Source organism: Macaca nemestrina, chromosome 8 (assembly GCF_043159975.1).
Source record: "Macaca nemestrina isolate mMacNem1 chromosome 8, mMacNem.hap1, whole genome shotgun sequence".
In the NCBI taxonomy this organism is placed as follows: domain Eukaryota; kingdom Metazoa; phylum Chordata; class Mammalia; order Primates; family Cercopithecidae; genus Macaca; species Macaca nemestrina.
The window spans coordinates 152,395,808-152,423,441 of NC_092132.1; the positions used below are offsets into that span (position 1 = coordinate 152,395,808).

General features: G+C 49.3%; 1 protein-coding gene across 4 annotated transcripts in view; it reads right to left on the minus strand.

The window, feature by feature from the left end:
• Nucleotides 1–27,634, minus strand: part of LOC105491895 (Rho guanine nucleotide exchange factor 10) — a 146,960-nt gene that overhangs the window by 73,381 nt on the left and 45,945 nt on the right. For 2 of the 4 annotated variants that reach the window (XM_011758600.3, XM_011758601.3), the window contains exons 6-12: nucleotides 27,372–27,438; nucleotides 26,321–26,397; nucleotides 23,274–23,330; nucleotides 15,687–15,850; nucleotides 12,257–12,373; nucleotides 9,667–9,781; nucleotides 6,742–6,848 (exon numbers count right to left, since the gene is read on the minus strand). In XM_011758600.3, the coding sequence (XP_011756902.2) occupies nucleotides 6,742–6,848; nucleotides 9,667–9,781; nucleotides 12,257–12,373; nucleotides 15,687–15,850; nucleotides 23,274–23,330; nucleotides 26,321–26,397; nucleotides 27,372–27,438 (704 nt within the window). The remainder of the gene's footprint in view (nucleotides 1–6,741; nucleotides 6,849–9,666; nucleotides 9,782–12,256; nucleotides 12,374–15,686; nucleotides 15,851–23,273; nucleotides 23,331–26,320; nucleotides 26,398–27,371; nucleotides 27,439–27,634) is intronic. The other 2 variants (XM_011758603.3, XM_011758604.3) reach the window with 2 other exon arrangements.

The window sequence follows — 27,634 nt, forward strand, 5'->3', positions numbered from 1 at the left end:
ACTACTCACTCTTTTCTCAGAGAACCTCGATTCCTACCCAGTGACATCCCACAGACCCCGTGCCCCCATCACTGTCTCCTCACAGACCCCTCATACCCCACTGTCTCCTAACAAACGCTCACCCCACTGTCTACTCACAACTCTCACCCAACTCAGTGTCTCCTCACAGACCCCTCACACCCAACTCAGTGTCTCCTCACAACTATCACTCCACATAGTGTCTCCTCACACTCCTCACCCCACACAGTGTCTCCTCACACCCTTCACCCCACTCAGTGTCTTCTCACAACCCTCACCCCACTCAATGTCTCCTCAGACCCTTCACCCCACTCAGTGTCTCCTCACAACTCTCACCCCACTCACTCAGTGTCTCCTCACAATCCATACCCCACTCAGTGCCTCCTCGCAAACCCTCACTCGGTGTCTTAACAAAAACCCTCACCCCACTCAGTGTCTCCTCACACACCCCTCACACCACAATCATTGTCTCCTCAAAAGCCCTCACCCCACTCAGTGTTTCCTCATGACCCTCACCCTACTCAGTGTCTCCTCACAGATCCTTACCCCACTCAGAGTCTCCTCACAGACCCCTCTTACCACACTCAGTGTCTCCTCACAACCCTCACCTCACTCAGTGTCTCCTCACAGATCTCTCACCCCACTCATTGTCTTCTCCACAGACTCCTTACCCCACTCAGTGTCTCCTCAGTACCCCTCACCCCACTGTCTCCTCACAACCCTCACCACATTCAGTGTCTCCTCACAAACCCTCACCCCACTCAGTGTCTCCTCACAGCCCTCCACATTCAGTGTCTCCTCACAACCCTCACCCGATTCAGTGTCTCCTCACAACCCTCACCCCACTCAGTGTCTCCTCACAAACCCTCACCCCACTCAGTGTCTCCTCACAAACCCTCACCCCACTCAGTGCCACCTCACAGACCTCTCACACCCCACTCAGTGTCTCCTCACAACCCTCACCTCACTCAGTGTCTCCTCACATATCCCTCACACCCCAGTGTCTCCTCACAACCCTCACCCCACTCAGTGTCTCCTCACAACCCTCACCCCACTCAGTGTCTCCTCACAACCCTCACCCCACTCAGTGTCTCCTCACAGACCCCTCATACCCCACTCACTTTCTCCTCACAGACCTCCCCTGTGTGTCTCCTCATAACCTTCACCTCACTCAGTGTCTCCTCACAAACCCTCACCCAACTCAGTGTTTCCTCAGGACCCTCACCACACTCCGTGTTTCCTCACAAATCTCACCGCACTTGGTGACACCTCACAGACCCTTCACACCCCAATCAGTGTCTCCTCATACCCCCACCCAACTCAGTGTCTCCTCACAGAACCCTCACCCCATTCAGTGTCTCCTCACAGAACCCTCACCCCACTCAGGGTCTCCACAGAGAATCCTTACCCCACTCAGTGTCGCCTCAATACCCGTCACCCCACTAAGTGTCTCCTCACAGCCCTCACCAGATTCAGTGTCTCCTCACAACTCTCATCCCACTCAGTATCTCCTCACAACCCTCACCCGACTCAGTGTCTCCTCACAATCCACATCCCAGTGTCTCCTCATAAACCCTCACCCCACTCAGTATCTCCTCACAATGCACACCCAATTCAGTCTCCTCACAAACCTCACCCCACTCAGTGTCTCCTCAGAACCTTCAACCCCACTCAGTGTCTTCTCACAACCCTTACCCCTAACTGTCTCCTCACAACCCTCACACCACTCAGTGTTTCCTCACAAACCCTCACCCCACCTAGTGTCTTCTCACAAACCCTCCTCCCACCCAGTGTCTCCTCCCAACCCTCACACCACACTCACCGTCTCCTCACAACACTCACACCACTCAGTGTCTCCTCACAGACCCCTCACACCACACTGTTTCCTCACAGATTCCTCACTCCACTCATGTCTCCTCACAAACACTCACCCCACTCCGTGTCTCCTCAGAAACCCTTACCCCACTCAGTGATTCCTCACAGACCTCTCACACCCCACTCAGTGTCTCCTCACAACTCACATTTCACTCAGTGTCTCCTCACAACACACACCCCACTCAGTATCTCCTCAGAACCTTCACCCCGACTCAGTGTCTCCTCACAACCCTCACCCCACTCAGTGTCTCCTCACAACTCTCACCACACTCGGTGACAGCTCATAGACCTCACACCCCACTCAGTGTCTCCTTACGGACCCCTTACCCCATTCAGTGTCTCCTCACAGAACCCTCACCCTACTCAGCATCTCCACACAGACTCCTTACCCCACTCAGTGTCTCCTCAATACCCTTCCCCCCATTCAGTGTATCCTCACAGCCCTCCTCACTCAATGTCTAACACTCACCCCAGTCAGTATCTCCGCACAACCCTCAGCTGACTCAGTGTCTCCTCACAATCCACAACCCCCTCACTGTCTCCTCACAAACCCTCACCCCACTCAGTGACTCCTAACAGACCTCTCACACACCACTCAGTGTCTCCTCACAACCCTAATTCCACTCAGTGTCTCCTCAGAACCTTCACCATCATTCAGTGTCTCCTCAAAACCCTTACCCCACTCACTGTCTCCTCACAACCCTCACCCGACTCAGTGTCTCCTCACAACCCTCACTGCACCTAGTGTCTCCTCACAACCCTCACCCCACCTAGTATCTCCTCACAACCCTCACCCCACCTAGTGTCGCCTCACAACCCTCACCCCACCTAGTGTCTCCTCACAACCCTCACCCTACTCAGTGTCTCCTCACAGACCCCTTACCCTACTCAGTGTCTGCTCACAGACGCCTCACATCACTCAGTGTCTCCTCACAACTCTCACCCCACTCAGTGTCTCCTCACAACCCTCACCCCACTCAATGTCTCCTCACAACTCTCACCCACTCAGTGTCTCCTAACAAACCTCTCCCCACTCAGTGTCTCCTCACAACCCTCACCCCACTCACTTTCTCCTCCCAACCCTCACCCCACTCACAGAGTCTCATCATAGACCCCTCACCCCACTCAGTGTCTCCTCACAACCCTTACCCCAATGACTGTCTCCTCACGACCCACACCCCACTCCGTGTTTCCTCACAACTCTCACCGCACTCTGTGACTCCTCGTAGACCCCTCACACCTCACTCAGTGTCTCGTCACAGACCCCTCACCCCACTCGGTGTCTTGTCACAGACCCCTCACCCCACTCGGTGTCTTGTCACAACCCTCACCCAACTCAGTGTCTCCTCATCTCACCCCACTCAGTGTCTCCTCACAATACTCACCCCACTCATTGTCTCCTCACAACCCTCACCCAACTCAGTGTCTCCTCACAAACCCTCAACCCACTCAGTATTTCTCAGGACCCTCACGACATTCCGTATTTCCTCACAACTTTCACAGTACTCAGTGACACCTCACAGACCCCTCACACCCCACTCAGTGTCTCCTCATACCCTTCACTCCACTCAGCTTCTCCTCACAACCCTCACCTGATTCAGTGTCTCCTCACAACTCTCACCCCACTCAATGTCTCCTCAAAACCCTCACCCATTCAGTATCTCCTCAGAACCCTCACCCGACTCAGTGTCTCCTCACAATCAACACCCCACTCAGCATCTCCTCACAAACCCTCACCCCACTCAGTGACTCCTCAGAACCTTCACCCCCACTGTGTCTCCTTACAACCGTTACCACACTCACTGTCTCCTCACAACCCTCACACCTCTCAGTGTCTCCTCACAAATGCTCACCCCACTCAGTGTCTCCTCATAACCTTCACCCCACTTAGTGTCTCCTCACAAACCCTCATCCCCACTGAGTGTCTCCTAACAACCCTCACCCTACCCAGAGCCTCCTAACAAAGCTCACCTACCACAGTGTCTCCTCAGAAACCCTCACCCCACCTAGTGTCTCCTCACAACCCTCACCCCACTCAGTGTCTCCTCACAAACACTAACCCCACTCAGTGTTTCCTCACGACCCTCACCCCAATCCGTGTTTCCTCACAACTCTCACCACACTCCATGACTCCTCACAGGCCCCTCATACCCCACTCAGTGTCTCTGCACAGACCTCTCACCCCATTCAGTGTCTCCTCACAAACCGCTTACCCCACTCAGTGTCTCCTCACAACCCTCACTGCACTCAGTGCCCCCACACAGACTCCTTATCCAACTCAGTGTCTCCTCAATACCCCTCACCACACTCAGTGTCTCCTCACAACCCTCAACCCACTGAGGGTTTCCTCACAAACCCCACACACCCCACTCAGTGTCTCCTCACAGATCCCTCAACCCACTCAGTGTCTCCTCACAACCCTCACCCCACTCAGTACCTCCTAACACAGTTCACCTCATGCAGTTTCTCCTCACAAACTCTCCCCACACCTAGTGTCTCTTCACAACCTTCACCCCACTCAGTGTCTCCTCACAACCCTCACCCCACTCAGTGCCTCCTAACACAGTTCACCTCATGCAGTTTCTCCTCACAAACTCTCCCCACACCTAGTGTCTCTTCACAACCTTCACCCCACTCAGTGTCTCCTCACAACCCTCACCCCACTCAGTGTCTCCTCACAACCCTTACCCCACTCAGTGTCTCCTCACAACCCTCACCACACTCAATGTCTCCTCAAATACCCCTCACACCACTCAGTGTCTCCTCACAGACCCCTCACCGCACTAAGTCTCCTCATAGACTCCTCAGCCCACTCAGAGTCTCCTCACAACCCTCAACCCACTCCGTGTCTCCTCACAACTCTCACCCTACTCTGTCTCCTCACAATCCTCAACCGCTCAGTGTCTCCTCACAATGCTCACCTGACTCAGGGTCTCCTCAGACCCCTCACACTGCACTCAGTGTCTGCTTACAACCCGCACTCCACTCCATGTCTCTTCACAACCCTCACCCCACTCAGTGTCTCCTCACAATCCTCACCCTACTCAGTTTCTCCTCACAACTCTCATTCCCCTCAGTGTCTCCTCACAAACCTCATCTCACCCAGTGTCTCCTCACAGACCCCTCACACCCCACTCAGGGTCTGGCGTCGTCTCTCTCACCCTCACTCCAGCACCCTGCCTACTGGTTTGCAGCTCAGGCTGCTGTCTTGGCTTGGGCCATGTGTCCTCAAGGTCTCCTGGCTCTTCTGGTCCTGAGTCACTCACACTCCTGCTATGATTCCTGTCTAGTCCCTCATCTGCTAGGAAGCTGTCCTCCTGCCAACATTAGCAGCATTTCCTCTGTGATTTTCCCTTCTTTGGGTATTTTTGGTTTTCAGCTTCATCACTGCACTAAGTTCTCAGAGTGCAGGATCCAAGTTCCTCTCACATGGTGTGTCCTCACCAGCACAGGTATCCCACATGCAGTGAGGGATAGTAGAGGATTGGCCAGTGTGCTATCCTATTGAGCGCCTCATAGGACTGGCAAGAAGGTGTTCAGCCATGAACCCCTTTTATAGCTCCTGAGTCTGAAGTAAGGGCAGCACGCACAGGAAAAAGTGCTAGATTCTCTGTTTCTGGCAAAGGCTGTCAACCATCCCCCTGGGCATGTGGCAGCACAGATCACATGGCCCCAGTGAGCACAGACAGGTTAGTGGCAGGCTGTGATGGGAGACACTGAGATCAGACACGACCCCTTCTCGCGTAGCTGGAGGATGCAGTTGCGATGATCAACCTCCTCCAAGTCCAGGCTTCCTTACAGAGTATACAAGGACAGCAAGGGGATTTGCGAGGATGAAACTCAGTGAAACACACCAGGGACCCGGCATGGGGCCTGCACAGAGCATGCACCCATGAGTGACAGCCGCTCAACAACCGTCTCCAAGCTCTGTGGACACTTTGTCCCGTCACTTGTGTGATGCTGCTGACAAAACTAATACTTCAGTCATCGCTGCTCAATTCCAGTGAAATGTAAGCTTCCTATTTTAGCCTGGCTGACTATGAACAGCTCGCAGGTTTCCCTTTTCATCTCTTTTTAAACCCTGGCCAGTCGCTAAGCATTTCTATGTTGTTTTTCTTTAATCTGACAATGATCTCTCTCGCTCTATCTGCCTACCTGTATCCAGGGATCTCCCCAGAGGCGTGGATTACACGTGTCTGCCTATCCATCCTGGTGTCCATGATTTGCACCTTGCTGCCCATGTGGGAAACAGCTCCCATCATCCCAAAGCATCAGCCCTGCTGCTAAAGGCCTGCAAACTCAGTGCTGTCACTCTGGTTCCTCAAGTTTTCTCCTCCTTTCACCCAAAGGCAATCCCGTGAAAACCAGTGATTTTTTCTCTTCTGCTACCAAGTACCAGATTTTTAAGAAACGCATTATATTCAGATTTAATTAGTTATTGAAAATCTGTCATTTTCGTCTCAGTCTCAGGTAGCTACACACACATACTGACCAGACACACCCACACTCTGTCTCTGTGAAAGCACAAACTGTGTGACTGACTCCCACGAAGAATGCAAGTTCCTCCCCTTTCTCACAGTTACACTCAGGGGTGCCTGTCCAAAATATTTAAGGACCAGAAGAGCCTGAGTCCAGGCCACAGCTGCTGACCAGGGTCCCCCCAGACCCTTATTGAGCCCAGCATTAAGCCTCTAAGTGCTGGGCCAGGAGTCTACAGTGGAGGGCCCGAGTGGATGCAGAGTTTGAGACAGCAGATATTTACCAACCAGCATCAAACATACACATATTTAAAAACCAGCACAGCTCTGCTGGTCAACAGTCCCTGAGTGTCAGCTCCGCTCATCTCACCTGCTGCTGAGATAAACCCTCGGGCATCGGGGTCAAGATGGCTTCTGGGTGCTTGCAGTCAACATCAATGAACAGATTCTGCTCTTCCTCAAGAGAAGATCTGTGATCTTAAAAATAAGTCAAAATGCATGAGCTTTACATTGAAATAATATATTCAGAACATTACAGTACACTAAAATAATATGTCAAATAAGTATTTTGTGTAGACCTTTCAATTTTCCATGCTTACTTGACACCCAGCTATTATTAAGTTGAATTTTTAATAAATCCAATAAAATATTCTTTCCACAGGGTAATACAGTATTTGTCTGTATTTGAAATTTTCAGTATTTAAAGTTTAACTTCAAAAGGGAGAGGTGCCATTTGAATAGCTAGATAGTAAAGTGGCAATATTTTGGCATTTTAATGTTTTAGAATATTTCATAAATTAAATAGTTTCTTAATCTATAAAATATCACAATCAGAAACAAGAAAACAGCTAAGAATGGCTAAGAATGCTCACTGAAAACTGAGGTGAGTCAAAAGTCAATGAAAACTGAGGTAGCACTTAGTATATTTCTTGTGTCTCTCTCACTGGACACTTTAAGAAGCATAGCTTTCCAAAACTCAAACAGTTTAAACAAACACTAAATTCACAGTCGGGTGTGGTGGCTCACTCCCCTAATCCCAGCACTTTGGGAGACTGAGATGGTACAATCACTTGAGCCCAGGAGCTCAAGACCAGCCTGGGCAACACAGCAAGACTCCATCTCTATGAAAAATTTAAAAATTAGCCAGGCATAGTGGTGAGCACCTGTACTCCTAGCTGGTCAGGAGGCTGAGGCAGGAGGATGGCATGAGCCCAGGAGGTCAAGGTTGCAGTGAGCTGTGGTTGTGCCACTGCACTCTAGCCTGGGCGAGAGTGAGACCCTGTCTCTAAAAAACAAGAAAACGCCTACATTCACTTTTAAAACACCGGTAATAGGCCGGGCGCGGTGGCTCAAGCCTGTAATCCCAGCACTTTGGGAGGCCGAGGCGGGTGGATCACGAGGTCAGGAGATCGAGACCATCCTGGCTAACATGGTGAAACCCCGTCTCTACTAAAAATATAAAAAACTAGCCAGGCGTGGTGGCGGGCGCCTGTAGTCTCAGCTACTTGGGAGGCTGAGGCGGGAGAATGGCGTGAACCCGGGAGGCGGAGCTTGCAGTGAGCCGAGATCACGCCACTGCACTCCAGCCTGGGAGACACAGCGAGACTCCGTCTCAAAAAAAAAAAAAAAAAAAAAAAAACCACCGGTAACTACATTAAAGCATCTACAAAATGGGCTGGAAATCAGAAAAGCACAGGAAGTTTTAGGGGATAGAAACCTGAGTTTTTCTGGTTCAAAGATCCCAAAACCTGGCTGCACAGAAACATCTATCTAAGGGGCTTTAAAACCTACTGATACCCAGACTTTTCCCTCAGAGCTCAACGGATCAACCAGGGAAGGAGGGCCTGGCACCAGCATGTTTTAAAAGCTTTCTCGTTAATTCTTAGGTACAACCAGGATGAAGAACAAAATTCTGAGCAAGCCTCTCATTTTATGGCTTAGGAAATTAGGGTTGGGAGGTTAGAGATTTGCCTATTAAACCGCCGCATCTCTCCAAGTGATCCCCCAAAGAGCACCCCCTAAACCAGAGACAAATCACGACCTGCTCCCAGGTCCTGAGTCAGGGTTTCTCAGACTGTCCCACACACCCAGTCCTGGGGGATTCTGCCGGCCTGCAAATCCTGGCTCGGGGGCCTGGCATGGGCTCTGGGTGGGCAGTTGTGATCAGATCCTGGAGTCTGGGTCCCGGTCAGGGGGTTGCTGCTGGTGGCAGACACACTCCTTGAGGCAGTGAATACAGCCCCAAATCCCAACTCCTCGCTGGACTGAGCTGCCTGTGCTTTCCAGGCGCTGTGTAAATATGGCCACCTCCTCCAAAGCTGTCCTTGGCTGCCCCAAGCACCTCATGGCACCCCTATCAGGGCACAATATTACTGCACATGTTACTAGAAAGTACCTGCCTGTCTCCATCACCAAATAAACCCTCGGGGATGCTGACAGCTTTCCCCCACCTTGTCTGAGATGCCGAGGGCTTAGGACTGAAAGAGGAAAAGGCCTCCTGAGTTACACCATGTCATACCAATTACACATCGTATCCGAGGCCGTTCCTTGAGGGAACACGTGATTGTAAAGTCCCTTCCAAGTACAGATATTAGCAAATGCTGCCCATGTCCTAGCACCAGACAGGCACGTTAGAAAACTGGAGAAACAACCGGGAAATGCCAGGTCAGAGTCACAGCGACCCCTGTATGACAGTGAAGTCTCAGCCACCCTCCCGTAACTCAACCTCAGGACATCTGTGCAAAGGCTCCGAGAAGTTTCCTGGGACGGTGCATAACCCTGGCCGGCCGCTTGTTGCCACCATGCATGACACCTCCACACCAGCTGCCTTTTCCACACATACCTGCACAGACCACTGCCCCTGTGTGAGATTTTCAGAAAAACCTGGAAATTCTGCCATCTACTCCAAATCTCCCCTCACCAAGGAAAATGTTCCTGAAATCCCAGTTCAGGATGCTCACGACCTCAGTCCCTGTGGGACCATGCCCAGGAGGGCCCATGTGCTGTAAATAGAGAGTCCAGTGCCAAGAATCCACAGTGACGGAGGCCCCTGCGCGGCCCTCCCTAGATCCAGCCAGTGATTCTCAATGATTCCTCACTGCTGGGTGCCCTTGGCCTAAAACGCCACCCCTGCAGGGCGGGGAGGCCGGGGTCAGCGGGGCTGATCCAGACCCAGGCACTGAGCAGGCCGGTGCTACCCGAGACGCAGGAGCCTGCATGGCCACCCCCAACCCCGCAAGATGTGGCCGCCCCCCAACCCCATGTCCTCCCCACAGGAAGACCCACAGGCACGGACCCTGTGCAATGAGAGACTTGGTCCTGATGAATGAGCGGCCCCTCTTCACAGCCGCTCTGGTCCTCTCCAGCCCGTCCTTGGTGCCGTCCTTCGCAGCCTTCACGAGCTTCTGCATCTGCGACAGAGAGGGAGATGTGAGAACGGGACGGTGGCAGAACCCACCTGCGACTTTCATTTGCCTGTTTTAAAAGAATACTGTCAAGTAGTCTGGTTCTTGTGAGCGCATGTGTCATGTGCAGTTCTGGGCTAGGTTTTGTTTTGGTTTTGTTTGTTGGAAAAAAGAAAAAAACAGACTTTGAAAACACAGCCCTTCCTGGACATGGTGAAAAATGTTCCCTGCCCCATTTGCAGTATTATATGTGATCCACCCACACAAACAGCTACGTGGGGGTCACAGGTGAGTCACTAATGTTCACAAATGTCAAACAACTCGCCCCGAATTAAATGGCAAAACAACTAACTGCAGACGCTCACAGCTCCAGTTCAGCCTTTTAACCTTCCCACGGCACCCCACGTTGGGGCAAGGCCAGCTGTTGACAAGGCCACCTCACACGCATGGTCACAGGGACCCAGCCCCAGTCACGGGGTTGAATTCAAGGCCCGGCAAGTGCTGCAGACACACACGGGATCCACCCGAGGGAGGGTCGGGATGCAGCACACTGCGGATGTCAGACTTGAAGGCCACGTCCCCCGGGCCTGGGGCTCCCTGCCTCCACTTCCTCAGACAGTGCCGTGCTGGACACTCACGGCTGCCTGGACTCAGGCGTCTGAGATGTCTCCTGCCATCTGACTTCTTACTCCTTAAAAACCGAACATCTGAGGTACTGGCCACTGGACGCCGAGAGATTCCTCTCTAAAAGATGACCTCTTATGGGACCACCGACGTCCCCTTCCCAGGGACCTCCCAAAGGGACCAGCAGTGCAGCTGAGAACCAGGCTCTCTTCACTCTGGGTCACATCACCGCGGGAGGAGCGGGGCTGCTGGACGCTAGCGTGCAGACAGTTGCTCTAGCCCTGGCCGTGTCTGCCTGCCCTGGACTTCCAAACGCCTGAGGGCTGCCTTCGGGAAGTGTCCACCATGAACACCACACAACACGCCTGGCCTCACACCCGTGTCGCCCGCCCCAGCCCATCTCCATCACTTGCAACTCTGTCCCCCATCGACAGCGTTAACATCACTGCCCCCGTGGGCTCCCCCACTCCTGCATCTCCCAACCCCACATGGGACCACGTCCTGCTGCCATTTCCTCGGTCCCTGCACCCATGCCCCTGCCTCCCGCCCGATGCCGCAGACAGCCCTGCCCGCCTGAGCGTATCCATCCTGCACAGTCTGCCCACCTCCTGCTCTTTCTCAATCCCGGATCTGGGCTGTGAACCCTTGGTTTTCAGCCAGCCTGTCAGGATCCCTGGACAGAGAATCAGAGAACTGTAAACTGACAAACTGGAGAGCCACCAAGGTCCCTAAGCCCCAGCTCCATGCACAGCAGGTGAGACCCCAGGTTCCAGGTCACAGCCTCAGCCAGGTCTCCTGGCTCCCAGAGCTGACACGGGGCTGCTCTCACTAGGGGAAGCGAGTGTGCTGGGCCCGACCCTGGCTGCTTCCCCAGCCTTCCTTCCCCGCTTCCCACAGTGCCCTCACCTGCTTCAGCCAGGGCACGCCCTGTGTCTGTGGAAATCTCCAAACGTAGCTCACACACCCTTCCCCTCGCTCTGATGGTGCCCTCCGCTCCTCGGAAACCCCGCCACACTGCCTGCCTCCGGCAGGTCCCATCAGACACCCTGCAGGAAGCCAGCCAGACGCTGGATGTGAGGGGGTAACACGGCTCCCAGGAGGCGGCCGTGGCTTCGGATGGCCCAAGCACAACACGGTGGATGAGCCGGCTGCTCCAGAAGCCGTGTGGAGTGCACGTCCCTTTCCAGCGAGTGCCACTCAACACATGTGAATGATCACAAAATACCAGCAGGATAAAAGGTCAAATTCCAGGAAAAAGTACTTGACAGTGCCCTTTTAAAAGACATCGCGCGGAACAGACTGTCACCACACTCACGTCCAGCAGTTCTCAAGCGTTCCGGTCTCGGAGGCCCTGGACGCTCTTAAAAATTATGGAGAGCCCAAATGGCTTTTGTTTACGGGGATTTTACGTATCAATATTTACTGCATTTGAAGTTAAAATGCTGAAAAAGTTTGGATATTTTTATAAATGTTCATTTAAAAAATAATCAACCTATTACATGTTATCTCAAATAACATCAATGAAAAATTGCTGTGTTTTCCAAAACAAACAGAAAGGGGCATTGTTGTGCATTTCTGGAAACCCCTATCACGTAGACAGCCGGACGGCATTGCGCCAGCTGTGAGGCCACAACCGTGGAGTCTCCAGAATGTTCTTGGGTTCCCGGTAAGAGGGAGAGAGTGAAAGGCACCGAGCGTCTCAGAGTCCATGTGAGCCCCAAAGCGCCGGGGGATGCCGGGAGCCCCGGACCACCCTTTGAGAACCGCTGTTGAGACAACAAGGACCGACCAAGCCACATGGTTTTTCTTTACTGCCCGGCCGGCGAGTGGGGGCAGCGGCCGGGGGCAAGACTCTACCTTCAGTTCATGCTTCTGCCTGAGCTGCTGAATCTCCACCGCGCCCACCGTGCTTGCCATCAACTCTCTCATCTTTTTCTCATAGTGCTCCTTTAAACGGGTTAGGTCATGAGAAAGCTACAGCATAAAGAGACACAGTCTTTTCACAAAAAGGCTCTTTTTGGTTCTTTGGGACAATTTTACATTGAGCGGATACTGGCAGCATCTGCAGTGGCACATCAGGCCTCTCCTGGCTGGGGGCTTCTGGGACCACACATGAGAGTCCCCATTACTAGCCCGGTTGGTCCTTGAGAGATAAATGCACAAACAGTTGGCCGGGCGCGGTGGCTCATGCCTGTAATCCCAGCACTTTGGGAGGCGGAGGTGGGAGGATCACTTGAGCTCAGGAGTTCAAGACCAGCGTGGGCAACATGGTGAAACCCTGTCTCTATTAAAATCACAAAAATTAGCCAGGCAGGGTGGTGCGTGCCTGTGGTCCTAGCTACTTAGGAGGCTGAGGTAGGAGGATCGCTTGAGCCTGGGAGGTGGAGACTGCAGTGAGCCGTGATGGTGCCACTGCACTCCAGCCTGGGCGACAGAGTAAGACCCTGTCTCAAAAAAAAAAAAAAAAAAAAGAGAGATAAACGCAGAAAGGAGTTAAACATGGCATCAAAACACAGACACTATCCAGACGCCAGGCTACAGTCTTCTCCGTGCTAGACGGGAGCAAACGCACGCACACAAAATATATGTAAAATCGTTCATTTACATTTTGGTGGAATGAACATTATCCAATATACAAAAATACAGAAAATTATTTTTATGTCAGCATCCAAGCAAAAGATACTTGTATTTAAACTGTACTGAAGGTGACATATTTTGGGGATGGCAGCATGGATTTTCAACAGTCTCCAACTTGAGGTCACTTTCTCTCTGACTGACTGGGGACCCCCTGGATCCTTGTCCGTGTGGTCACAGACACTTCAGATGCACGTGGCTGAGGCCCCACTGCTCCTCTGGGGGCATTTCTCATGTCACGGACACTTTAATAAAATTCGAGATTTTTTGAGATGACTTTTGAACAATATCTAGTTTTATTTTGGTCGTTTTTAAAATGTGACCATTTAAACCAGAAAACTTGGTGCTGCCTGCAATACTTCCATCCTGGTCAGGCCTAACCCAGAGGCGCCCTGTCTGCACCCCACACAGTATTCCCCAGTCCAGGCCACTGTCCTGGCAACATGGAGGTACAGGAGAGGCTGGAAATGCAGAGCCCGGCACTCCCGGGTTGTAATTCTGCACCACAAACCCACTGTGTGCTGGCTTTCCCCAGCTCCTTCTCCCAGCAGGGAGGGCTACTGAACCACTGGCACTGCCTGGGCAGTCAAGGGCTCCTCTGGGATGTGGGTCTGCCCCAAGGCAAGGGCAGGGTCTCCTGAGTTATTATTAAGGAGTGACTACTAATGCCTCTGGGCTCCTCAGTGGCCTGGCCCCTCTGTCCACAGCCCACCACGAAGGCGAAACCAAACAGCATGTAACCCACGCTCCGAGGCACCCATCGAGCCTCCATCTGTGACATCAGAGTCCAGCACTCTTCTTAAATCTCAGTTTAAATCGTGTCTGACTCAGCTACAGCAAGCTAAATAAGTTATCAGCTCTGTTAAAAACTACAACTGCAGGCTGGGTGCAGTGGCTCACGCCTGTAATCCCAGCACTTTGGGAGGCTGAGGCAGGCAGATCACGAGGTCAGGAGTTCGAGACCAGCCTGGCCAACATGGTGAAACCCTTTCACTACTAAAAATACAAAAATTAGCTGGTGATAGCAGCTGCCTGTAATCCCAGCTACTTGAGAGGCTGAGGCAGGAGAATCGCTTGAACCCGGGAGGGGACCTGAGATCATGCCATTGCACTCTAGCCTGGGCGCAGGCGAGACTCCGTTTCAAAGAAAAAAAACAAACAAACAAATAAACAGAAAAACTACAATTGCAGCTTCATTGGTTGTTTAAATCGCTATTGTAATAATGATGGTGACAGAAAAGATCGAATTCCTGGAAGAACTTGTGAATGAAACTGGGTAGGTGAGCTGACCGCCATGATCTGGTAGATTTTCCTTGAGTTTCATGAAGCAGGTTCACAGAATATGAGAATTGTAGGCAACCCATAATCACTTGTAAACCACAGGGATGTGGCAGCTACGTCCAGGAGTGAAATCTCCGCTTACTGGGGGCTACTAGGGGACGGGCAGGATAAAACCGGTTATCACCAACTGTCACTATGGCGGGCATCGGGTCACCATCTGTATCAGTAACACAGGACTTGCTGGCCTCAGACGAGGACTGTGTGTGGCCTGCATCTCAGCCTCACACGGAAAGTACATGGACTTCACTGCAGATGAGCACAAATCTATCCTTTTACAAATAGTCAAAAAAAATACTCTAACAATAAAAACCCTGTGGCACGGCCCGGCACCACCGAGACCTGGAATGTGTCTCAGCTGAACGGTTCCCGGGTTCCATGGCTCACAATCACCCAATTCCAGAATTCACGCCTTACAGCTCTGACGTCCCACCTCGCACCCTAATCTCAAGACTTTTCCACACACACACACAAAAATAAAAATTCCCTGTAAGAAAGAAATTCCCAGGCTGGGCGCAGCAGTTTACACCTGTAATCCCAGCACTGTGGGAGGCTGAGATGGGCAGATCACCTGAGGTCAGGGGTTCGAGACTAGCCTGGCCAACATGGGGAAACCCCATCTCTACTAAAAATAAAAAAATTAGCTAGGTGTTGTGGCGGGCACCTGTAATCCCAGCTACTTGGGAGGCTGAGGCAGGAGAATGGCTTGAACCTGGGAGGCGGAGATTGTAGTGAACTGAGATCATGCCATTGCACTCCAGCCTGGGAGAGAGAGTGAGAATCCATCTCAAAAAAAAAAAAAAAGAAAAGAAAAGAAAAAAGAAAGAAAGGATTGTCACAGGGCAGTTTAGAAGCTTTTGTCCCTTAACATCTATTTTTACCTCTTCCTGTTCATGCTGAACATGTTAAAGTTCAAAACCTGGCTTAAGGTAAAGTGCAGATGTGCTGTGTCTCAGGGAACCCCGATCCCATCTACTCAGTGTTCTGCAAACGGTGCTACGTGCAAAGCACATAATACATTAAAACACAAGCAATTCAGAGAATAACTACTTTCTTATTCCAGGTGGTGAGCTCATTTAAGACCTTTTAAGTGGTTTACAGAAGTTTAATTTCTCAATCCTTCCATGACGACACTTAACTATGTGAAACGAGAGACGTCTTCTCCTTTGCCAACATCTTACGCTTTCCCCAAACGGCTTATCAGCATCTTAACAAATCGCTAAGAAGTCCTAGGTGGCTCACAATCGTATATTCACAGCCCCCTGCCCGTGTCAACACGAGAGCACTGTCCCTCACACGTGCCCGGAACACATACTTGCTTTTTGTGGTTGCTGCGCAGGAAGGACCTGGGAATCCCATTCTTGCACTCCGAGTCACTCTGCTCTTCGTAACTTTCAAATTCGCTCGAACTCCATCCGTATTCCAAAGAGCTGTTTCCGCCTTCATCCCCATTCTCAACATCATCATAAATCATTTCATCTGAGTGCATAAATTCCAAAAGGAAATTAAAACTTTAGAATTCCACGTGGGCTGTTTTGTGCCTGTTTGTGGTTTTACCGAGTCATCTAGAGCTGGGGGTGGAGGCAAATCTGAATCATGCTGAGGACCCTGCAGAGCCCCGGGCGGGCTCCACGGAAGCTACTGTGCAGAGCCTCCACCACCCGGGCAGCACCAGGGAAAAGCGCTTCAGGCGTTTCTCACAAGTGCCCCTGCCCCATCTGTACCCTGAGGACCACCTGACTACGGGCATCCACCACGGTCCTGTCAGATAACTTGTCAGCCTTAGAGAACTTCCCACGAAGAAAAATCTTCCTTTACGTAAACTTACAGGATGTTTTGAAAATTAGAGAGAGAATTGGTGGACAGATGATAGGCAGGTAGATGGATGGTGGATTATAGAACTAGGGATAGGTGGATGATACAGATATTCAAGTACCGGCACTAGCAAGAAAATACACACAGATTTTTAAATTTTCAATGCTGTGATGCTAACAAGACTTTTAGAGAATGAAAATGACATTCTTCAAAATACCCGAATATTAGAGTCTCTCTAAATCTTTTATCAGTCACACAAGCATAAATGTTTCTTTATTTTACCTGGTTTCTTAGACATAAATAACCTCTTAAGAATAATCTCCATGCCTTAATAATATTAAATTTATTCTTTATGCACCCACAATCATTCACTATAACAAAACTTGGCCTTAAAGATCCTTAGTAATTAAGCACTGAGGAATATATACATCTTAGCACATAAGTAACATTCAAAACCAACACGTGCTTTCATTGGAAATGCAAAATTAGACATGAACTTGTCACTTATAATCCCTAGATATTTGAAATTACCCTATCCTTGTAATATTTCTCCACTGACTACAAAACACGTCCTCCAAATGTCTGACTAAAAGTTCTAGCAAAGCCATAAAATGTGTGAAATGAGCTCACTTTGCAGAAGCTGCAGTGTGTTCTGTGTGCCACAGGCAATGATCACCACCCGGGCACCCGGCAGCCTCAGCAACTCAGCTTAGCAGATGAACAGGTCAAGTCCTTACACAACTGCCTGAAATTTGGGGCCAAGTGTCATCCTGAGAGCTCACTCACGTGCCCAAGAGCCAAGAGTCACCCTGAGAGCCCACCCACATGCCCAAGAGTGGAGGGGCTGCAGCCTCTACCATGGACTAGGGGACTCAGAAAGGGCACCCCTACATGCCCCGGTGTGTGTCTGCACTCTCCCTCCAGCCTGTCTTAGAACCTCCAACCCCTACACACCCCGGTGTGTGTCTGCACTCTCCCTCCAGCCTGCCTTAGAATCTCCACCCCCTACACACCCCGGTGTGTGTCTGCACTCTCCCTCCAGCCTGTCTTAGAACCTCCATCCCCTACACACCCTGGTGTATGTCTGAACTCTCCCTCCAGCCTGTCTTAGAACCTCTATCCCCTACACACCCCAGTGTGTATCTGGACTGTCCCTCCAGCCTGTCTTAGAACCTCCATCCCCTGCACGCCCCGGTGTGTGTCTACACTCTCCCTGCAGCCTGTCTGAGAACCTCCACCCCCTACACACCCCGGTATGTGTCTACACTCTCCCTCCAGAGGTTCTAAGGAACCTCCATCCCCCATTTCCTTGCATCCATCTCTGGACTCCCAACTTTTCTGGTCTACATAAAACAAGTCCACACAGACATGGTTTTTAGACACGTTATCTTTTTCACCTCAATTAGGTTTTCAGCCCTTTGAGAGCTGGAGCTGCATTTTCTGTATTCAGCACAGCAGCTGGCAAGAGTCTAATCAATCAATCTAGTTCTCTCAGTGCCTTGTCAGGGCTCCTGGGACCTGGCCACAGGATCAGGCAAGTTCAGACGCTGTTACCTTAGCTCTATTACAACTCAGGCTATTCAGAGGCATGAAAAATGGGTGGTTTTCAACCACCCATTTTCAATTGCGTTTTAGAAACGCAATCGCTGTTCTGGCCTCCAGCATACGTGGAACTTCCAAGGACTTTGAAGGGTCTTGCTAACCCTCAATTCAGCGAATTACTTATGTCCTCTTGAATGCCTGGGCTTGCAGATTTGTAATTCTAAAACTGGACGTTAAATCCAGTCACCCTGACGTGTGTTTTCTGACCAAGCCTGTGACTAGGGCAGTGCCATTGACTTATTTTCCGTGATGACAATCTTGTCCGCCCTTAGCCCTGCGTATTTAAAAAGTGACCCTACGGAGGTGTTGGCTGCACAGTGAGCGTACCTAATGCCACTCAACTGTACACAAGGAACTAGCTGAAACGAATATTTACGTATACCCTGACACAATAAAAAAAAAAAAAAAAAAAACGGAAGAAAAGTGGCTCTGTGTGGCCTCCATAACATCTCCCACTTGCTCCTTGTGTTTTGAGAGCCCTGAACTCTAAATGAGTGAGGAAATGCGGGTGCACTACCCCACAGGCTCCTCTCAACGCAACGAGGAAATGCGGGTGCACCACCTCAGGGGCGCCTCTCAACGCAACGAGGAAATTCGAGTGCACTACCCCATGGGCGCCTCTCAACGCAACGAGGAAATGCGGGTGCACCACCCCGTGGGCACCTCTCTATGCCATGAGGAAATGCAGGTGCACTACCCCACGGGCTCCTCTCAATGCCATGAGGAAATGCAGGTGCACCACCCCGCGGGCGCCCCTCTATGCCATGAGGAAATGCAGGTGCACCACCCCGCGGGCACCTCTCAATGCCATGAGGAAATGCAGGTGCACCACCCCGCGGGCGCCTCTCAATGCCATGAGGAAATGCAGGTGCACCACCCCGCGGGCGCCTCTCAATGCCATGAGGAAATGCGGGTGCACTACCCCACGGGCTCCTCTCAATGCCATGAGGAAATGCAGGTGCACTACCCTATGGGCTCCTCTCAATGCCATGAGGAAATGCGGGTGCACCACCCCGCGGGCGCCTCTCAACACAACTTGATGCCAGCACACTGTCACTTTCTCCTCTTGCTTTTTGCTCACCATGGCTTCTGAGTTCTTATAAATATACACACATATAATTTCTTCGTTTTTCTGCTGCTGTGCTGTGAGTGGTTTACTGGATACTTCTGCACGGTGCCCTCCAGCAGCCACCAGGCTTTCCAGTCTCCCGCTCCTCAGGACGGCTCTGCACAGAGCATCCCACAGGACCCTCCTGCGGCGGCGTGAGCTTCTCTCGGAAACTGGCTCCCTGCCCCAGCACCGCTACGGATGGTCTGTCTGTTAACTCCTGCTTGTGCTGTCCTTACAAAGGGGACACACTGGGCCTCGCCACATGGCAGAAGGCCGACGGCTGGACTTCCACAGTGTGCTGGGTTCTGAGTCACCAGACCACGCCTTCTGCGAGGAACGCCCAACACAGCCGGACAAATTACCCCAAAATGCATTTCAAACTTGTTTTTACAGCAACTAGCCTTTGGTCCTCACTTTATTTGTGGCATCTATTTAAGTAACTTCCTATGGGCACACTTACCTGCAAGCACCTAGGAGTTTTCCTGATCGACAGGATGAAACCACTCTGTCTCCAGGACGGCAGGCACACCTCCATCTAGTACTGGGTATGGAACTGCCCAAAACGTATTTGGGGAATGAATAAATTAATAAATGCCTTGGGCTCCTCCCCATTACGTTTGCAGATTTTACCAACACGTCCTTAATTCAGCTAAGTGAGTTTCCTTCTATTAGGAGTTTTTAATGTTGGACGGCCACTGAATCTCCGCAAGTGCTTTTTAAACACATGCTGAGAGGAGCATACAGGTTTATGTCCGTTAATCTGGGGAAATCGTGTTACAAGAACTTCCCAAAGGATCCTGAGCTGCTGCCATGAATGTCTTGCTTATTTGTCAGGGTCATGCTGGATTGAATTTCCTGACATTTCAGGAAGGAAATGTAGCATCAACCCTTGTGGGTGAGGGGCGTTTACAAGCTTATCCTAACACTATAAACTAATTTACACCGCATCCTTGCTTCTGCTATTCACTGGAACAGTGCATGTGACAGAGGGGTTTGTCTGCTCCCTGAAGGCTCAGTAAACCCCAGCATAAAAACATCTGAGCCTGGTGGGCTGCTCTGCACAGTAGTAAGCAAATCATTCAATATCTTGGATCACTATAGGTTTAGTCATGGTTTTTATTTTGGGTATATTTGATTCTTCAAGGCAATTTTTAATTTAATCTAAATTTTTGATAAAAAGTTATTTATAGGCCGGGCGCGGTGGCTCAAGCCTGTAATCCCAGCACTTTGGGAGGCCGAGACGGGCAGATCACGAGGTCGGGAGATCAAGACCATCCTGGCTAACACGGTGAAACCCCGTCTCTACTAAAAAAATGCAAAAAAAGTAGCTGGGCGAGGTGGCTGGCGCCTGTAGTCCCAGCTACTCGGGAGGCTGAGGCAGGAGAATGGCCTGAACCCGGGAGGCGGAGCTTGCAGTGAGCTGAGATCCGGCCACTGCACTCTAGCCTGGGCGACAGAGCAAGACTCCGTCTCAAAAAAAAAAAAAAAAAAAAAAAAGTTATTTATAGCATCCTCTTATGGTTTTTACAAATTTCTACTGCAGTTACATCCTCTTGATTAACTTCTTCCTTCCTTCCTTCCTTCCTTCTTCCATCCCTCTCCTCGCTTTCTCTCTCTCATCCTAATATAACCAGAGGCTTGTCTATTTTTGTATTATTTTTAAAGAACCAACCTTTGGCTTTGTTAATACTTTATGTTGCTTCCTGGTTTTTTATTTCATCATTTTTGCCTTGCCCATTATTTTTTTCCTGTCACTTCCCTCAGCTCTGCTGCTCTTTCACATAGCTGGCTGGATGCTCAGTTCACTGTTCTCTGTTTTGTTTTCTTTTTTCTTTTTCTTTTTCTTTTTTTTTTTGAGACGGAGTCTCACTCTGTTGCCCAGGCTGGAGTATAGTGGCGCAATCTTGGCTCACTGCACCTCCCGGGTTCAAGCAATTCTCTGCCTCAGCCTCCTGAGTAGCTGGGACTATAGGCGCCCGCCACCATGCCCGGCTAATTTTTGCACTTTTAGTAGAGATGGGGTTTCACCGTCTTGGCCAGGTTGGTCTTGAACTCCTGACCTTGTGATCCACCCACCTCAGCCTCCCAAAGTGCTGGGATTACAGGTGTGAGCCACCGTGCCCAGCCTGTTTTATTAACACATGCCATTATGTCTATAATTCCTTAGACTTTGAAATCTATACCATATAGTTTATGTAATGTTTTTATTATCATTCAAGTCAATATATTTTCTAGTTTCTATTTTGTGTTTATCTTTGACCATGAGTTACAGAGTAATATGTTATTTTTAATTTCTAAATGTTTGTGTTGAATTTTTTTTACCGATTTTACTCAACTGTTATCAGGAAATAAGGTCTGAACACCCATTCTTTGGCATTTGTTAATATTTGTTTTGAGGCATACTATATAATTTTTTTAAAATTCCATGTGTTTAAAAAAATACATATTCTGGAACTACTTGCTTCAAGGATCTGTATATGACCTTCAAATCAATCATACTATGTTGCTGTTCTAGTCTTTTATGGTTTACTGATTTTTTTTTTTTTTTTGAGACAGTTTTCACTCGTTTCCCAGGCTGGGGTGCAATGGCACAATCTTGGCTCACTGCAGCCTCTGCCTCCCGGGTTCAAGCAATTCTCCTGCCTCAGCCTCCCAAGTAGCTGGGATTACAGGCGCCCACCACAACGCCCGGCTAATTTTTGTATTTTTAGTAGAGACGGGGTTTCACCATGTTGGCCAAGCTGGTCTTGAACTCCCGACCTCAAGTGATCCACCCACCTTGGCCTCCCAAAGTGTTGGGATGACAGGCGTGAGCGACTGTGACTGGCCGGTTTACTGATTTTATGTCCAGGATCTGTCAATAGCAGAGAGAGTTTTCTTAAAATCTCTCACCCCAATAGTGTATTTACATATTTCTGATTAAGCCTTGTTATAGTTTGCTTACATATCTTAAGGCTATGCTGTTAGGTGCATATGAGTTTAGAACTGTTACATATCCTCCTCATGAATTATTCCTTGCTTTATGGCTTAACGTTTAGTGTATTATTATAGTGATACTGGCAATACTTCAGTTAGAATTTGCATTATATTTCTTTTTCCATCCACTTACTTACAAATCTTCTGTACCCTTATGTATCTCTCATAAGCATTTATGGCTAGCTTTGCTATTTTATCCAATCTGAGGATTTCTTTTACTGGCAATAGGATCCACTTTGCTATGCATACCAATGTTTGTACTTATTTTGCAGTCTTTTCTCATATGATTTGCAAAGCTTTCTTCTTTTATATTTTCTTGCTTTTACCAGACTGGGTTTTGCTCTACTGGTTTCAAAGTTAAACAATCTATTCCTATTTTCTTAGCAGTTACCCATAAAATGCAAACTTGACCAATCATAGCAAAAAAAAAAAGAAAAAAAAATCAGTAAAAAATGCTGACTTCAGAACACATGGCATGAACTGTCACCCTGCCCTTCAGTTGGCACTGGCTGGGGTTCCAGCTCCATCTTAAACTCAATCAGCACTGTCAGGGCTGTCTTGAGCGGCGCTGGTGTGGACTTTCCACACACCCGACACCTCCTGGGCTCCCCACTCCCTCCTGCCTCCCGTCACCTCCTTCGCAGTTCAGTGTGCTCTTCCCTGCAGCGAGCGCATCATTAACTATTTCCGTAGATTCCACGGGCAGCAGGTCCCCCGGCTCTGCCTCATGCGGCCCATCTCCCTTTTTAAAGGACAGTACTTTGCTGGATGTGGCCACTCAGGCTAAAAGGGCCACTTCCTTCTTTGCACTGAGAACCTACCCCCAGCCTGTGGGTAAGTCGAATGGCGGTTCCTTTGTAGGGAGCCATGTTTTCTCTCTAGTAGCTCTGAGGAGATTCACCCTGGGCTTGGTGCTCTGCGGTCTCCATTGTACTGGCCTAGCTATGGATCAACGTGTCATTCATCTTGCTTTGAATCTGTATTTCTAAAATCTTAGAATTTATGTTTTTCTTTAATTGTACAGAATTCTTAGTTATTTCTTTGAATACTATCTTGGCCTGATTCTATTTTCTCATTGATGTCATTTATTCGACATACGCTGCTGCTTCTCAGCCTCAGTGTTTCCTACCTCTTTGCTGACATTTTCCGTACCTTTAACTCCTCTGCTTGCTTGGAATAAGTAAGATTAAACTGCCCTATTTCAAGTGTTATAAGCAGACACACAAATGTGCACAAACACCAACATTCCACCACACATCAATAAGCCGTTCTAGAAGCAACATACAAAACATGAATACAGAAAATGTCTGGGCTGTCCACTACACAGTCAACTTTTGCATCCAGAGGGAAAGGCTGCTGAGTGGAATCTCCTCAAATCAATTCCAGACAAAATCAAACCTGGTTCAGAGTCTGAGTTTTCCCTTGGAACGTCATCGTAAATTGCTTCTTCTGGATCTGGAATAAACAGGGAGAAACACTTTAAACAGTGACCAGCATAAAACTCGTGCAATTTAAAATTCTACAGGCCACAGTCGCTGACGATGTCATGATTATTCAAAAAGTTGGCTTATAAGAGTAGTGTTTTTGTTAATTTATTTTTTACTTATTTGTTCTTTGTCCTAACCAGTAGACAGCGAGGACTGTAAGGTAGCTAACAGCACCTTACCAAAGCATAAGCATTATTTTTAGGGCAGAATAATTTGTTGGGAATGAAGGATGTCTGTTTAAACGGACCAGCTGTAAAATGTCACTAGGAAGGAGATTTATGGTTTCCAGGCCAATCTTACTCTATGATTGTGTGTTCAATTACACATTTCTATGTGGCTCTCTTACAAGCATTTCAAGCTTATGAAGTTAATGTTCTGATGCACAAAAAAATACAACATTGGTGCATGGAATTCCAGAAACAAGGAAAGAGCCCCTCAGTGCTGGATAAACCGGAAAACCATCCAAACAAACCAACGACACCATGATTTTGTGCCACTGAAGGTAAAAAGTAGTAGCAAGTATCAAAATGCTGAACATATAGGACAGTGTTTCTCCATCTGTATCATATGCAACACTGGGGTTCTGTGAAAGTGAAACCGTTTCATAAAAAAGAAGGGAAGTTCTAGAAGCAAAACCACGCTGTACGAGATGACCACAAAGGACACCGACAATGAGCCTGAGGTTTGCTCAAGTATCTGTAAGAGTTACACGCTTCACATGAAAATCCGTTTCATAAAAAGACCTTTAAATCGAGGTTCCACTCATTGACTACCGGTGCTCTCCCTGCAAGAGAAAGTCCAAACTACAACGTATGACTGTGTCGAAAACATACAGGCAAATGCTTCCTAAGCCACATAAGAAAGAAAATGAGAACAAACCCAAACTCTCCCTTGACATCCAGCCACCGCTCCTGTCCCCACGTTAGCGGGAAATAAACATTCAGGAAAATTCCTTATCTGCTGCTGTTGTCAAGCTCCAGTATTACAGATGCTCTTTCTTTTAATAGCATTTACTATCTGCAACCACAGTAAAGATTTCTACTCCTCTTAGATAATGTTCAGGGACTGCTAGTTTAGAGATCATATTTCCAAATATAGTTATTCTAATTCACTGTCATCTGGACAATAAAAATGAGTAATGAGAAAAAAATCAGACAAATTTTACTTCGGAAATAAAATTGTTAGCAAACAGCCAAGACAATAATTTAATCTTGTAATGATCCTACTTTAACAGCGACCTAGTGGAATCATCTAATTACACTAAGATCTTTGTTTTAACAAAGTCATAATTAAAACCAGAATGAAAACTTCCAGGAGACAGTTTAATAATCAGGAGATAACTAAGATGGTTCTACCTTGTAAGCTGATCATATAAAACAGTTACATAGAAATTAGTGAGCCAGGCCGGGCGCGGTGGCTCAAGCCTGTAATCCCAGCACTTTGGGAGGCCGAGACGGGTGGATCACGAGGTCAGGAGATCGAGACCATCCTGGCTAACACGGTGAAACCCCATCTCTACTAAAAAAAAATACAAAAAAATTAGCCGGGCGAGGTGGCGGGCGCCTGTAGTCCCAGCTACTCGGGAGGCTGAGGCAGGAGAATGGCATGAACCCGGGAGGCGGAGCTTGCAGTGAGCCGAGATCGCGCCACTGCACTCCAGCCTGGGCAACAGAGTGAGACTCCGTCTCAAAAAAAACAAAATAAAACAAAAAAAGAAATTAGTGAGCCAGTGGATAATGAGAGGCATAATCAGGAAAGTAATCTTTACTTTTCCTTTAAAAATTAAAAAAACAAGTAAATCTAGCTAAAAATCTTTCAGCTTTTGAAGCCGCAGGTGGGACTGCAGATCTGGCCACTTGGAGGTGGGCTGGCTCAGCCAACCTAAAGGGAGAAAGAATGCCTTTGGGTTTGCTCTTAATTGTACAGAAGCTTGAGTCGTATGTTGGAAGTGCACTTGCTTTAATCCACACACAGACGGTACATAATCCTACAGGTTTAAACATATATAAAAGTAGAGTTTGGAATTCTTTGCTCTACTGTTTGCACTGCAGATTGCTACCATTTCAAGGGTGAGATTGTAAATAAAATGATGTACTTCTGGACGTTTCCTGTTTTTGAAATCTGCACATGAATCATTCACATGACCAAAAATTGTGTTTTTCTCAAAATACATGTCTAGTCTGTCCTTTAAGTAATAGTTCTCTTAAATAAGCTATGATATTAATCAGATCATTATTGTTTTGGAAAAATACGCTACAGAACTTTTTTTAAGTTACAAATAAATGAGAATCTGTTGTTTGGAATCTGCTGTTTCTGCCAAAGGTAAATTAACAAAAGATTTACTCGGGAATTCCCATTTAAATTTATATGATTTGATAAAACACCAAGTTATGTAAAATAAAGTGTGTATGGAAAAAAAAAAGGGAGGCCCCCCCGCCCCCTCTTCAAAGCGGGTGCCAGACACCGCATCTCCCTGGGAATCACTGCCCAGCACAGGGTAAGCGTCTGGGTGGCGGCCGACCGCACCGCATCTCCCTGGGAATCACTGCCACGCGCAGGGTAAGCGTCTGGGTGGCGGCCGACCTCACCGCATCTCCCTGGGAATCACTGCCCAGCACAGGGTAAGCGTCTGGGTGACGGCCGACCACAGCTGCAGGTCAGAGTTTCAGTTCCCCACACACCTCACTGTTACCACAATAACAAAGCCTGTGCTAGAAAGAAACGACCAGGAAGAGCGAGGGTGTGGACGTGGAGAGCTGGGGTGGCCTCGCGGGAAGTGACAACTTCAGGGAACCCGGGAACCTTCTGCATAGTCAGCCCGTGTTACTATTTTCAGTAAATAAATATCTTGTTAGTGTTTTAGATCTGATGGGACCTGAGACTCAGGGACCCGGCCCCGCCGCAGTGGCGTCTGTGGAGCGTGGTGAGGATTCTGGCTGTGGGCGGCTGGGGACTTACTCTCCATCCAGGCTGTGTTGGCCGGGTCTGCGGCCCAGCGAGCCAGGGCGCTGTCCTCTCGACTGACTTGATCTTCACTTAAAGAAAACAAACCATAAAGTCAGAATATTCAGGCGCAGCCCAGTCACATGGCTGCCAACTGCCCTGCAGAGTGTGTGCGTGTGTGTATACATATATATATGTATATATAGTACTATTACTATACAGGGAATCACATATTTTCCAAGCTAATATTATAGGACATCCCAAGTTCAAGTTTTCACTCATAACTCTGTAAATAAGTATTCCAGATGTTCCACCTACGCACAGCACAGAACACGGGGCGAGGGCAATACAGCAGCAATACAGTCCTTGCCCTAGAAGGCCTGAACTGTCTTCTGGTTTTTCAGCCACCCCTTTGAGGGCCTCTTAGGCCCTTCTCACGACGCTGGGTGGTAGAGATGCCAGTGGGCAACGCAACGGGCCGTCTCCATGTCCAGGGGCAGGTCGGTGGGAGAAAGAGATGCAAGGCCACTCAGCATAAACTGCGGTACTCTGCCCACAGCAGGTGGTCACATGGGCCACCAGAGTCCTGCACACACAGGGACTGGGATGTTGCCCTTGGCAATGGGAAGCTGCGGGAATGCTCTGCCCGGAAGGATGGCGAGGTCGGACTCGCCACACACACCGAGCGTCGCCCCAGGAGAGGCACCACGGCTGACGACGAAACGCAGCAGGGATCAGGCCTCTGGACACCGCGTCCCATGGGGAGTGGTGCAAGGATGAGCCCAGTGGCAGCGCGGAGACACTGCTGGGAAGGCAGAGACCGGAAGCAGGGTGAGCACCCAGAGGTGTGTCCTAGGGTGATGGCCCCGTGGGTGCTGGGGGTCCTGACCCTACATTTCCAGGGAACACTCGCCTGGGAGGGACCTGAGGCGGGAGATGGGTCTGGGACAGCCCCTGCCGCGCAGAGCTGAGGATGGCGGGCAGGGACGCGCACCAGGATCCCCGCGTCCAGATCCTCAGGAAAAAGGCGGGAATTCAGCAGGTGCGGGAAGATGGAGGCAGGTACCTGTTTGGAGGCTCCTCGGAACTCAGAGAATTGGGCTGGCGATCTTCCATGACTTCCGGTGTTTCTGCTGGGAGAGAAAATAAGTGATGCTGCTTTACGCGCCACAGAAATGCTTACGAAGTTGGTGTTTTTACCCTTGAAAATGATTTCACGCTTTCCCTTCTTATCAATGGGAGGCTTATCTTAGCATAACGATGATTAACTAATAAATTTAAAATATTTTAGCTCTTAGATAAACTGCACCGGCACCCAGATGCATCAGG